The sequence below is a fragment of the Apteryx mantelli genome, chromosome 5, assembly GCF_036417845.1.
Source record: "Apteryx mantelli isolate bAptMan1 chromosome 5, bAptMan1.hap1, whole genome shotgun sequence".
In the NCBI taxonomy this organism is placed as follows: domain Eukaryota; kingdom Metazoa; phylum Chordata; class Aves; order Apterygiformes; family Apterygidae; genus Apteryx; species Apteryx mantelli.
In genome coordinates, this window is record NC_089982.1 from 37,087,147 (window position 1) to 37,101,250 (window position 14,104).

At 35.1% G+C, this 14,104-nt stretch overlaps 1 protein-coding gene across 1 annotated transcript in view; it reads right to left on the reverse strand.

Annotated features, from left to right (window-relative positions):
• LRBA (LPS responsive beige-like anchor protein) overlaps window positions 1-14,104 on the reverse strand; it is a 376,211-nt gene that overhangs the window by 295,462 nt on the left and 66,645 nt on the right. The window contains exons 28-30 of the mRNA XM_013951635.2: window positions 7,751-7,829; window positions 7,288-7,421; window positions 4,914-4,975 (exon numbers count right to left, since the gene is read on the reverse strand). Coding sequence (XP_013807089.2) covers window positions 4,914-4,975; window positions 7,288-7,421; window positions 7,751-7,829 — 275 coding nt within the window. The remainder of the gene's footprint in view (window positions 1-4,913; window positions 4,976-7,287; window positions 7,422-7,750; window positions 7,830-14,104) is intronic.

The following is a 14,104-nucleotide window of genomic DNA, read 5'->3' on the forward strand; positions in this document are numbered from 1 at the left end:
TGCTGTTAAGCAACATCTTAACTACCATGACATTTGTCATTCTTGGGGGAAATATGCTATCATATTGCTTGTTCACAGGTGCATGATTGCATGACACACATGTTGATATTGTTTTAATAATTAAGACTCCTTGTCAGAGTAACAGAGATGTTTTGACTAAGATACTGTTCATGCTGAAGATGCATATGGCTTCTTCATGAGCAGCAGAATCTGTTGGTAAAGGAAGTGACGATTTAGTAGCATATAAAAGATAACATCAAAGAAAAACCTTTCTTATCTTTTGCAGACATCTCATCATTAAAACAGTGACAACTGGTTTGGTGAGCTGAGTTAGATAAAAAGAAAAGAGGGCTGAACACCTACAAGTTTAGAGGCAATAAGACCAACTTTCACAAAGAGTTAGTTCTGCTCGAACACTACTGATCAGCCTCTTTTACCATTTTCTACTGTATTTTTAAGACAGATGCACATGTTCTGCTTTGGGTCATGTATTCCTCTCCAAAAATAACGCCCCAAACTATCAGCACAGCACACAATGCATTCAGCTGTACCATATTCCACTGGGCCACATGAGCAAACATTATCACTTGCACACAAAAAATTCTGGGGTGAGCAGGGTTTGTGCTTTCTTCTTCCTTCTCCCCATGAAAGATCTACTTTATCAAGGTCCAGCATAAATCTAATAGTTACAGCTATGTAGTTGTATTGCAATATGTCATATTAATATTTATTAAAACATTTGTCTTTATCAGTCCCATCACCTACCAAGAACGTGTCCTTATTCCCTTGAAACGGGGGCAAAGGAAGGAGGAACCAGAGAGCTTGTGGAGGTTTATACACCAGTGTGAGAGAGAGGGTGGGAGATAAAAGTTGCTGCAGTACTTATTAATTTTTCATTACAGGACCTTATAAAGGTTGGGGGGGCTTTCCACCAATTTTAGAAAATTACACAAAAGCTGTACAGTATTTCAGTCAGTTAGCATAAGTTTATTTTATGGTCTAAAAAATTTAGATGTAGTAGAAAAAAGCTCTTAAGTCAAAGATGAATCTGACAAGAACCAACTAATTAGTTATTTTATGCATATCTCAGTGACAATTCAGCTGATTTACTAGCGAAAGAAGGATACAGAATTTTTCAAGTGCTGCAAACACTGAACAGTCAAAGGCATCAGAAAAATATGGAACTATTTCACTTATTTCTGTACTCTTTTCACCTTGGAGATCCAATAATAGGACACATGGTTCATTTATGTGGGCAATGGATAAATGTTTTTAAAAACTTAACAAGAGATAGGGAAGAGGACAGTTTTTCCTACTTCAGTAAAATATTTCAGAGAAATATCTGACAAATGAGAAGATGCACAACAGCTTATTTACTTTATGTACAAACATGCACACATTCATACATGCTCCTTGGAGTTTTAGGCATAGAATGAGAGTTATTTTAGATGAAAATACTACATTTAGGGATGATATCATAGTTTTAGCATGCAGAAACCTTATCTCACAATAGTACAACAGTACGTGCATCTTTAATATCCTGTCGTCACTCATTTAAAAGGCATATTAGACACAGGACTTCACTCTTTTGGCTGGTTTAATTACCCTGACAGGATGCCAGGCCAGACTAGATGGTGCTTCCAGGTTCAGTGTACTGTATGCATTTCTGATAAATGGGAAAAGAATAGATGACCTGGCAGAAGGCTCAGACAATAACATGTGATTTACAGGACATGAATGCAGCTACTATAAGATTTATCTGACAGCCCTCTCCGATAGTGGACTGTTGAGTATCCGATGGAATGATTTCTAGTCTGGAAAGTCTGCTACTGAGTAGCCATACACATTATTTATTTATTAGATGTTTTGGGTTGAAACCATTTTTAAATGATGCACTTCACAATGCTCAGCCATAAATTTAGTTTTAAACCCTAGAAGGGAGGTAGTGTTATTGGAATGTGTGTCAGACTGAATTAGGATGAGCAACACAATGCTTTTATAAAGTGGCCTTGAATGCAACGTCGATTCTTTCAAAAATGATATTAATGTCAAATAAGCAGGAACACTTTGCGGTAATATTAAATGAAGGATTTCTTTATGTTTTGATAGATTTATATAAACATAAGTATACACACAGACACACGTCTCAAAAGGTAGCATGTCTATCAAAACACAACAGTTTTTGACTTAGAAAAAGCCTTTTGTCTGTATCTTTAACTACTTGTTTCTCTTTTTACCTTGTGTAAAACATTAAACAATGTATCAAAATATAAACACAAAACTAAAACACAAAAGCCATGGGATTTTCCATATGCCTGAATAACTTTAAGAGAAAAAAAGAAAGAAAAAATATTAACCCAGATGTCACAGTTTCATAGAAGGATATTCTTTGATTATTCTTCACCTGAGAAATAGCTTTTTCTTCTTATTTTTATGAGAAAAAACATTGACTGGTGAGATATCAGTATTGCATTTTGCACTTCTGAGAAAGAAAAAAAGGTGCCAGTCACAAATCTAAATAAATATCTTTTAGAAAAAGAGCTAAGTGCTTACAACACCATACAATATTTAAAAAAAAATTTTCAGAAAGAGGTTAGCTTAAAAAACACTAAAGATATTAATCACAGCAGTCTTAATTTCGTAAAATGATGGCTGACAAATTTGTGAAGTTTTAAATCAAATTTGCAGATACTTACTTTATAACTATGCCACATTATTTATGTGATTAAAAACTAGTTTTTGACCTGATCTTTTGATCTTTGGCACTCCATCCTCTCCATCTCCTCTTAAAAATTAATTAAAATTTTAGCAAAAGGATATCACTTCACTTCCTACCCTATCTTTGGCAAAAAAAAAACCCAACAACAACAACAAAAAAATCAATCAAGCTCAACCCCATCTCCTCCCAGTATCTGTAAAATGTCGGCTTGAAATTCAATTTCATATCTCTCAAGCTTTCATGTAGCAAAAGACAGTTCACTTCTTAACAAAATAAATTACTTCTGTGATTGCCATGCTGACCTCTTTGAATTAGGAAAATTCAAAGTGAAAAATGTAATTATCACCCCAGAACAATCTGTATACATCTGGAGCTAATTTTAGATTCATTTCTCACATCATTTTTCATATTCTGCCGAAAACTACAGCTGCTGTATAACTTTAAAAAGATTTTGTGGTCTTCACTTTATTGGTTTATTTCTACTATTTTACAAAGAACAACCTCAGTTTTTGTAACCAGCACTGCTAAGCAATCACTATTTGATTAGATTAGCATTAAGTGGCACTATGACACATATGACAAATAGATGCATTAGAGCACGTCATTTATTCCTTATCCTTTCCACTTCCCACAACCAAACATGTGATGTACAGCACAGAGCACAACATGATCTTAAAAAAGATTAGATTACCCTACCAAAAAAGAAGAGGCCAACCACTAATTATTGAAACAAGCAGCAAGGATACAGAAAACTAATTTTAAAAATGGTAATGCCAAGCTGTCAGACACATATTTAGTACTTAAATTAGTGTTACTCTAACACATTAATGAATGAATATTAAAAAATTTATATGGATTTCTTGGTAGTAAGATTTTTTTTTTAGTTTAAATCAGTGTTAAATTCATATTCTAGAAGCCATGAATAATGCCCCTTACAGTCTCAGAATATGCAAAATAACCGCCTCTAAACTCCAAAAGTTCCCTGGGAAATATTACGTTCCTCTCAGGGTGAATATATGATATTTTCTGAGAAAGATGGAGAACTAGATGAGCAAAGTTCTGAAAATATTCATGAATAATAAGCTCACTGGAAAACATAACTACTCTTCACTAGTTCATTGTAAAATCCATTAGGTGTAATCTCCAGAAGTAATTGTTCTTATTACACTTTATTGACAATGCAGACTATCGATTTTTCACACCTTCTATGATTCTTTCATTTGTATTCATGAAACGTCTATCAGCACAGTCTAAATAAATTTGGCAATATAGGCACTAAAATGAATAAATCGATGTGAAGAAACATTAATTTTGCATTATCCTTATTCGTCAGGCAAGCAAACCATAAGGGCTGTAAATGAAGGTCAAAGGTTTTGAAACGGGTCAGAACCCTTGACCTCTAGACCAATACCATTTCCATTAAAAAAGGCTATTTTAAAGTTTTAAGTAGGGGAATTTACTACCAGAAAAGTATCATTTTTAAGGCACCAAAAGAAAGGCTCAATAAAAACATTGTTCTATTTAATTGTACAAGAGGAAGCAAGAAAACCAAAAAACTTGATACAGTGAATGCAATTCTTTCATTACAATTTTAAGAAAGTTCCTTCAGTTCTGGCTCTTCTCTAACCACAGGAATGGGCAGTTCTTAGGTTTTTAATATTTAAAATCGCTTTGCATTTAGGAATGTAGAAAGCCCCAAACTGCTGACAACCAGGGTTGCTTTCTTATGCTTTTCTCAAATTCTTAGTACTTGTCAAATCAATTAAGAATGACAGGGTTTCAAAAGTATTTATCACTCATTTCATAACCTCTACACGAAAGAAAAAATCCCACTCATCCCAGAGGATTCAGCATGCCAAGGTGCGGAAATCAATCTGTTTCCATAACCTCAATATTTTATTGATCTTATTTTCTCTTACAAAAATGACAGCATAGAATTACTTAAGCACACCAAGATCGAGGTTATGTAAATGCTCGACAGTAAGGTAACATAAAACCCTTGGTATCTTCTCTCTCTTACTGAGTAGTCACAATTACTATGAAAAAACTTTTTTTTTTCCTAAATCAAAAAGTCCTTGCATATAATCTTTTCACATAATCATTACACATAATCTTAAAGCAATGCATTTTAACTGTAATTTCTATTTTGCCCAATGACAGCAATTTCAGATAATATTGGTTGCTTAAACCTCACCTGAGAGCAAAGAAGCATCACCAGCTCCACAACTGAACTACTAGATTTCATGCACACAAGACCTACAAAAGGAAAAAAAGTGTTATGCCTAAGTGCATACTTATATGTTATCAATTGTTAACACAAAATATTTTAAACGGCAATAGATTTTATCTGCAACATCTTGACAATCAAGGAAAGACGAAATTTTCATACCATTTACAGTTCAATTTTGTACTTAATCAGCACAAAATAAAAGCATGTGAGAAGGAGATCATAAATTCAATAACTTGCATCTAAAGATGCAGCTAGCAGTAAAACATAACCTCCATTATTCAGTTTCATAAATGTTTGCATTTCAAAATGATGAGAAGTGTGGTTAACATGTTATATTAATCCACTGTATCTACATTTTGTTATTTCTTGAAGGATAGGGTCATTATATATGCAGAGAAGGGAAATGGCTTTATGACCTTTGCTTTCTCCACTGTGCGTTCTCCTTTCAGCCCCCAGCTATCAATCAAGTTTCCATTTTGTTTCACGGCAGCAGACATCCCAAACACTCTTATTAGTACTTTGACCCTTAACCCTGCACTAAACCTTAGCAGAAGTGCAAGCAGTAACCCATTATATATTCTCAATTGTTTATAAACTAATTTGACTATTATTATTATTTGTAATTTGCATCTTGTTTTGGGTTTGTCTATAAAATACCTAATCTCTTCATTAGGCCCCAAAATTAGTTTTGTGTGTTTATTTTTGTCTGAACAGTCCAAATACTGCCAATTATTTTTCTGTATTTCATCATCCAATTTATGAAATACTCATCTCTCTGTACATAATCTATATTATACTCAATATACTTTGAAACCAGATTATATTTTCATTATTTTTAGACAAGAAAATATAACTAAATAGAATACTTACTTCCCTGGCAAATAAAGCTTTCAGAAAAATCTCTTTTCTGTTATTCTCATTAAAAGAATGAAACAAATTTGTTCACAAAGTAGTTTCCATTAAAATGTTTATCAGCTAAAGTGATGCCCACATGTATAATCAAAAGTAGAATCCCATCCTTTTCAGTCTTATGGAAGACATTAGTTGTGTCAATTTTTCTTCCCATTAAAGCACCAAGAGGGGCAAGCAAGTTATATTCCTACGCTAAAAAATTTTAATTTCAGTGAAGTTTAGTGAAGTCTTACTTTTTATATCAACAGTCATCAGTATGATGATTCAGTGTCTGATACTTTATGTTTCTGATAATGCTGACCATATATTCAGCACTACATACAGGGTGCCTATTCTAATCCACAGAACAAGTGGTTTCAAAAATCTTAAAAAACATTCGTTCCCCATGGAGCAACTACATCTATTAGTAGAAATATAATTCATGTGCCAGTGGCCACCTTAAGTCAAGCAAACATGAGCTTCGTACATGGGGGTACTGGAAGCTGCAACAGGGTCAGGGCTTAATTCAATTCACTGTTGTAACTAGATGAAACCTGCAATTTTTACTCTAAAAATCAGTGCAGGAAGTGGTTTATATGATAACCAAAATTAAGAAAAATATGAAAAACTGGCATTTGCTACTAAATTCACACTATTCCAACAAACACAACTTTTAAAATTGAAGCCACTAATGTCTGCATTACATACCTAAGCCTTTTTTTCTTTTTTTTTTTTTATTTTAAAAAAGACAAACCCATCAGTAAAAAGAAAACAACTACAGCTTAGTCATCTTCAGCCAGCACCAGGAAGAGCATGATCATTGTTGTGCACTTGAATCTTCATCTTCTCAGAAGTACCAGAGAATACATTCTGACGGTATTGAAAAGAATTTCTCTTACCTGTCTTACTGCACACCAAATGGAAACCAGCAAGACAGAAGCAGATTCATATGCCCCTGCTGACATATTGCCCAAGGGACCCACTGTTAAAATATCACAGTCAAAATACACAGTCTGTGTACTTCACTATACATAACTTTGTGTCAGTGTTGATCCTGTCACTGAGAAAATACTGTCAGAGTTTTTAAGTTTCACATGGTATATTTCATACATCAACTTCTATGAGATAATTTCCTGGAGGAGTTGGAAAACTAAGAAAGATGCAACAGCAGTTGGCCCCTCATAATGAGATGGTGGAAACTATCAGAAGAGATGGAAGCAAAGAGGTAGCACAGGCAGACAGAAGAATGGCAAAGCTGAGGAGGTAACGGCAATGACCTCTGGCAGAGAAGTAAGGCAGAAGGAACAGGAGACAGTGAAATCCGGTGGACAGTACTGAGAGGGAGAAGCAGGAAGAAAGCTTCTAGGTTGAAGCCAGCATTAAAAATAGACATTGAATCGCCAAGGTAAAACAAAGCTCCCAAAAAATGTTTTTAATGGAAACTTACTTGTACCTTCTATCAGCAACTCCTGCCCATGGCTGCCCAAGAGAGTCCGAGAAAGAAAGGGAGCAAAATCCACAAAAATCTCTCTCAGAAGTGGGGCAGCTTTTTCCAAAGCATGTTCAAGCCTGTCTGTAATACTAACAAAAAGATGCATATGATTAACAAAATCAGAAGGATGTTGCTGAAATTCTGTAGCAGGGAGAATAGTTTTTGGCAATGCTGTTTGAGATGTACAGTCAGGAATCAACCCTTCGTCAATGTTATTTTCACAAATTCTGTGGAAGGATCAAGACCCAGCAACCCAGAAATCAACATACAGTATATCACAGCTCCATTAGGTATTGATCATAAACAAAACAACATTCTTAAGTGAATATTTTATTATAATGTGGATTGTAATATCAACTATATCATTAAAAAAGTAAACAGCATCACAGCTGTCCAGATGTTCAACTGAAAAAGTCACCTCATATTTGAAGCAGAATCCTCAGGCACTGAAGAAACTGCAGGAACAGACGGCAATTTTGAATTAGATGATCCCCTCCCTACAAGAGAAAGTAATAAACTCATTATATAAGAAAACATGCCAGAGTCCAGACAACTGGACCAGAAACTAGAACCTCAAGCTCAATTTCTGAGAAGTCATTGTTGTCAACTGTGTGAGAGATTAGCAAACCCTTTCACTTCTTTATACTTTTTTTTTTTTTTGGCCAAAAAACTCCTACCTATTTACTTTCACATTTACCAGGTGTGCCACAACAACCTTTTTAATTTTGTTCTAACACAAATATAAAGTAATTCAAGGAAGCCTTGAAGGCTGCATTGTGGATGAAGTCAGACTGAACTGCAGTGATACCTTCTGGCCTTATAGTCTATGATTCTTTCCAAGTAAATTTAACACTTACAATCTTAAGCACTGAGTACACACACACACACACACACACACGTGCCATATTGAAACATAATATCTTACTTACTTGATACTCCTGTACTTTAATACTAATGTAAGATCAAGGGAACATTTTAAAACATCTTTTCTGGTTACTAGAAGTACTCATCCAATTTTTAGTAGCTTAAGCAGAAAACCCTTAATTTTCTGTCTAAAATTAAAACACATTTGTATCAAAAGGATGCAGTATGCACAACCAGTGAGTATCTTTCAACAACCTGGTTTACATTTTTGCCACACAGGGACTCTGACAAAGACAGGTATGATCATATTCTCTATTGCACTGTCAGCATCATTAACACAATGGCAGTGGTATAACCTCACTTATGAGTTATTAACTTTGCCACGTCAATTATTCAAAGGCTGATAGGGAAGACTGGGTCACTTATGTATCCTAGGCTTACAAAAACATACAGAAGTGTAATTGTGTTATGTCAAATTGACACTACATTGCTCTCATCAGCAGGGTGGGAATCTGTAAATATGTAAATAGTAAACTCTGCTATTAAGTACATAAAGGGAAATACAACCTCCTACTGCAGTATGAGTTGGTACTAGCAATGATGAGGAGGGAGTAGGCAAGACAGCCAGAGATTTCACAGATATTTGCTGCCAGGATAGGAATGGTGAAACTCACAAGTCTTACACTGCATTCCAAACTACAGCAGGGAATGAATCTTAGCAGACAGATTTCTGTGCATTTCCCAAGAGCATGATTGCTTCTGGGCCATCTGCAACCCTATCTCTTTCCAGTCTAAGGCCCTGTCCTACTCTCTTTCCTCTCACCTCACCAGTTTCAGATTCCCACGCTGCTGGAGAAAGAGGGAGGGGAAAAAAAAAAAGGCACGAAAGAAAAGGATTTAATCATCTCAGTTCTCACACCTGCCTTAGCAAAGACCCTCCCCAGAACTACAAATATAGGAAAAATTCCTGACCATCCCAGACTTTGGCGTGAGTTCAGTGAAATACAACCTTTGTGGAAATAAGCTGCAAAGATCTTGAAAGTGTCTACCAAAATGTGTCAACTGCAACTTCTCAAAAGCTTTCTACTTGACTGAAGTGGGACAGATTTGCAAAAAGACAGCAAAGGACAGATCCCTGACACTAAGGTTATTTCTCCTGCCAAATTTCAAACTTCTACTCCAAAACACCGGTACACAGAGTTTCCCAAAAGAATATATTTTTTGAATATGGGAAAAGATATTTTTCTCAAATCTTGTTTCAAAGACAGGAGAGACGCTTTTCTGAAATTAATGATTTAAATCAGTGCAGTCAAAATGGTGAGCAGTTTTACCTTTTTTTTTTCCCTTTCCTCACTGGAAAGAGATGTTTTTGTGCATACAATTCACTTATGCCTTCCATAAATTTACTGTGAAGCTCTTCTTTTGACTTTTGCGTGGGATAACACAAAAAAATATTAAGGTCAGAAAGAAATTTGGGTGGACAATACAAAATAAGTGGGAAGAAAATGAGAAACGAAGTGTTATCTAAAAGCAAGGAAGAATCTGCATCTTCTGTGTAATCTTTCCTAAATAATTTAGTATTACATAATAAAGGCAAATTAAAGATATATTTGTGAAAATTCCTAGAGTGATAGCTAGATTCTGTAAATAGTTTCAATATTAACTGTTAAATTGCTTTTCTTTTGATAATAAGTATTCATGGATATAATTCCATTTCTTTAAGATCTAGTTTCATAGTCAAACCACGAAAAAGCATTTTTGGTACTCCCAAATGAAAAGCAGTCAAATGGTTTGTTGAAAATTAGAACAGAACCTCCTTTACAGAGAAAAGAAACAAAGCCCACTGGAAACAATGAGCTACAAGATTTGTAGCTTGAGTCCAAAGACTCAAGTTATTTGCAGGATACTTGATGGCTACTGACATTCATTTTTTTGACAAACATACATTCACACCTAAATAGGCATAATATCTCTTCCCCCCGCCTTTTGGATTAAGCCTTTAAAATGATCGATCCATTTTCATGCTAACTTCTATATTTAAATAATTTCACTAGAATTCTCAGCTTTCTACCTAAAGTCCAGCACTCATATTTTTATTAAACAAGTTCCTCTAGCTAATTTGAAAATATTCTTAAGTCCATGTGCCCACGGATGCATACACTGTCTGTGTGGTAAAATCTGCATATACTGATGTGGGTAGTTCAGCAGAATACAACACTGAAATTGCATCCGAAGCCTCCAAATTAAAGAAAGCCCTCTTAACATGTAGAATGAACATGCAGGATGTCTTGTTATACAATTGCATGTGTGCTTTTTACTACATATAAAATCTGTGACAGGTAACCCACTAGTTATTGGGTATGTTAGAAGGTCATCAAAACAACATACAACTAAAATCCCACCATATCAAATGCACAGTAGAATCAAGAATCATTTTATCAGTAGAAAGTAAGGCTTGCACAGTGGCATGAATTTTAAGATTAAATAAGATGAAAATAATTCAATGTAATTTTTAGGCCATAAGTAAAATATCTGAAGGAAAAATTAGGAAAAAAATTCAGGGGAGACATCTGTTAGGATAATGAAGGGGCATAATACCCATCGTGAGGCTAATAAAAGGACGTGTGGTTAGACCTGGGTAACCTTCACTTTTTTTTTATTTTTATTTTTTTTAAACACACAATAGCAGCACTGGTAAAAACGGTGAGAAGAAAGGACATCATTGACAACACAGATAATGATATGACTTTTTCTTCCAGAAATTACTATATGTTCTGCATAACAAAGAGATGAGGTGTAAATGTAAAAATGCAAAAGTTTTAAGTTAAAATCAACTTTTCAATAAAGAAATAGCAGAAAAAGCACTGATAATTTGAGTCTGACAACAGCATAGGGCAGGTACCTCTATAAACTGATATTCTATTTGAAGATTATGTAAGGGTATTTATGACATAAATTTCTTTGTGCTTATCATCATTTAGGTACACATTCCAAACTCAGATATATTTCACCAAAAAGGGTGAATCTCAGATTTATCACAGCTGAGAATTATACATTTTTTTAGATGGGATTAACGTGCATAGTGATTTTTGCATTCAAATTGTTTTGTGAAAGTACTTTTTTGAATTTAACTCAAAGTGGTTTTTATTCTTTTTTGTTTTTCATTTAGTAAAAAAAATAAAAAATGAAAATACTTCAATAGCGTATTTTCATCCACAACACATATGTGGGTAAGTGCAGTAGCTACTTCAAACATGTGGAACTAAACTGACTTATCTCTTCCTTATCCTTTCACTGATAAACTGGCTCCTTCAAACTGACAGTTTTACAGACATTTGCAAGAACATAAAAGAAAATGCAAATAGATCGTCTGTCTAGCACCCTTCTAGTGAAAGCTTATTGTTTATTCAAGGTCCCCAAGGGTCTAAACAAATAATGTCTCTAGCAATAAAATATTATTAAAGAAACTCCTTCTGTAAGACCCTTATGCTTTTGCATATATATTTATACAACAGGCACAGGCAAGACACATGCAGTGCACGCTAGACTGTATTTTGGGAGGATGGAGACAAGGTAGAAACAAAGAATTGAATTAAATAACTGTGGCTGTTTAATTCTGTACAACAAACCTAACATACAAAAATACACTGATGCCCTTTATGAAAGGAGTATCTGGTAAAATAATGAGCTCATTCAAAAATACACTTCCTGGGCTGGAAGTGTACAATGAAAGACTACAATGAAAGGTTTACAAGCTAATATAAGGGATCTGTTACATAAACACATCTGTAGGCTAAACCAAACCAGATTTCACGAAACAATGGTGCACTCTCTGAAGGGAAGTTGTTTAAAAATAGGTTTTTACACTGAAATAGTATTAAACCACTTCCATTGCATATCACTAATATCTGAGATAGAAAAGTGTCATTAGACTTTGCTAACTAGCCTAGCTGTAAAGTTGGAGTTTTCTTTGAAATAGTTACCATATTCCAACTAATTTCTTGAATGACTTCTGCACTGACAGTAACTCACTTCACACACATTTCTCCTACTTTAGATTGTCTCCCAGTAACTTATTTTATTGCAAGACTTCAAGGTATGTTCACTTATCTATAAAAATCATTTGCAAAACAAGCAAGATGCAAGAGAAACAATTTACATTTTCCTATATGTAGGACTAGAATTCAGGAGCCAAACTCATTCTTTTTTATCTTCTCCTGTCAATGGTTATTTCCAGGTTCTTTCCAAACCCTCGTCTCCTTTTTCACCTCAGCTTTTGACATAGCCTTGTTTATTACTTCACACTATGGGGAACACAAGATGCTTCTAATCAGGAGAAACAGAAATCCCACTAGCAACTCTGCGTGGCTCAGAGGAAAAACAAGTGAAACTCAAAGAACTCGACAGGTAACTTGCACATAATGAGGGGAGGAGGTAGAAGAAAGAAGCTGAGGGAGACTTCTCAGTGCTCTCTCCCTTCAGGACGCCAGCAAGGACAAAATGCAATTACTCCTGCCTCCAACAAACTTTTCATACTCTCTCTTTATAAAAATGGTATTTCAACAAGCAATTGAAAATTGAATAGTAGATGAAGCCTCAAAACTGCATTTCTTTGAGCAAAACATTAATAAAAGGCATGGGAAATCCTTGAAGTACATAATCAGGGAAACTCAGCATCACAGAAAACAACAGTGAGAATGCAAACTGCAAAACAGTGTGGGAGTCAAAGAAGTTCACATCACTGCAGAACATTACAACAGCAACTGAAACATTTTAAAGGAAAAATTAAGTGACCAAAAAAACCCAAACCAAAACCAAAACAAACAAACAAAAAAACGCAAAACCATCCCACTAGGATATTCACAATAGCTCTGCCTTTCCAAAGGTTAGCCCTGCCTTTCCAGTAGCCCATCCTGGACATTTTATTTATAAAATCTCCATCTGCATCAAATCTCACACTCAGACTACAAGTCCATTCAAGGAAGAAACAACTCAACTAAATTCCTCCTCTTTAGACAATTACCAGCAAGTCAGACTCCTTTGCTCAGTAGCACCCTACATAAGAGATAAGTGATTGATTCAACATAGGCCACAAAGAGGCTTTATTTTCTCCCACATGCTTGAGGTTCATTCGTTTTCAGGATCTTGCAACAACTGGAACAGCAATTCCAGCAGACTAAGGACCCCGATACTGGCAATCAGCAACATGCTAACCAACAAGTTTAGACCACAAGGGGCAGCTTTGTAAGCAAGCAAAGCTTTTTGTGCCATGGCATATTCAGTAGCTTGAGTGAATAAAGGTGAAGAAATGTCTCCTGCTAAAAGGCCATGCTGTCTGAGGCCAAAACACATTTTCACCCTCTTTCAGAGCATCAGAGGAACAGAGTGAGCTTAGATGGTTATCTTTCCAACCTGTCAACACTTTGCCTATGGAAGGCCAAGACATGTCACATCCACTTTATATGAAGTTCTGTGAGCTTAGGACAAACTTAAGGGTTATCCGGTAAGATACTCACAGACCTTGAGCTACAGGCAAAACACAATGTTTAGGAAAAAATATTGGGAAGCAGGTTGATAATTTCCGAGCGTACATAAATGGGAATGTAGAGCTCTGAATCATACAGACTGCCTAATACTTCAACGTATGTTCTAACTAAGTTAAGCAATTTTGATATCATAACTGCAGGTGGAGGATATTCATGCACTAGATAGAATTTATTCACAAATTATTCTCATATACACAGTACAAGTAAAACACTGTCGCTTGCTGTTTAATCCCACTTCAATGTCCATATCTTGCTTTCATCTCTGTTTTGGAGTAAAGTGACTCAGGTCTACAAAGTAAAGCATTACATGCAAAGGCTTCTTTGCTTAATCAGTTTTAAAAACATATCAAACAAATGCATAT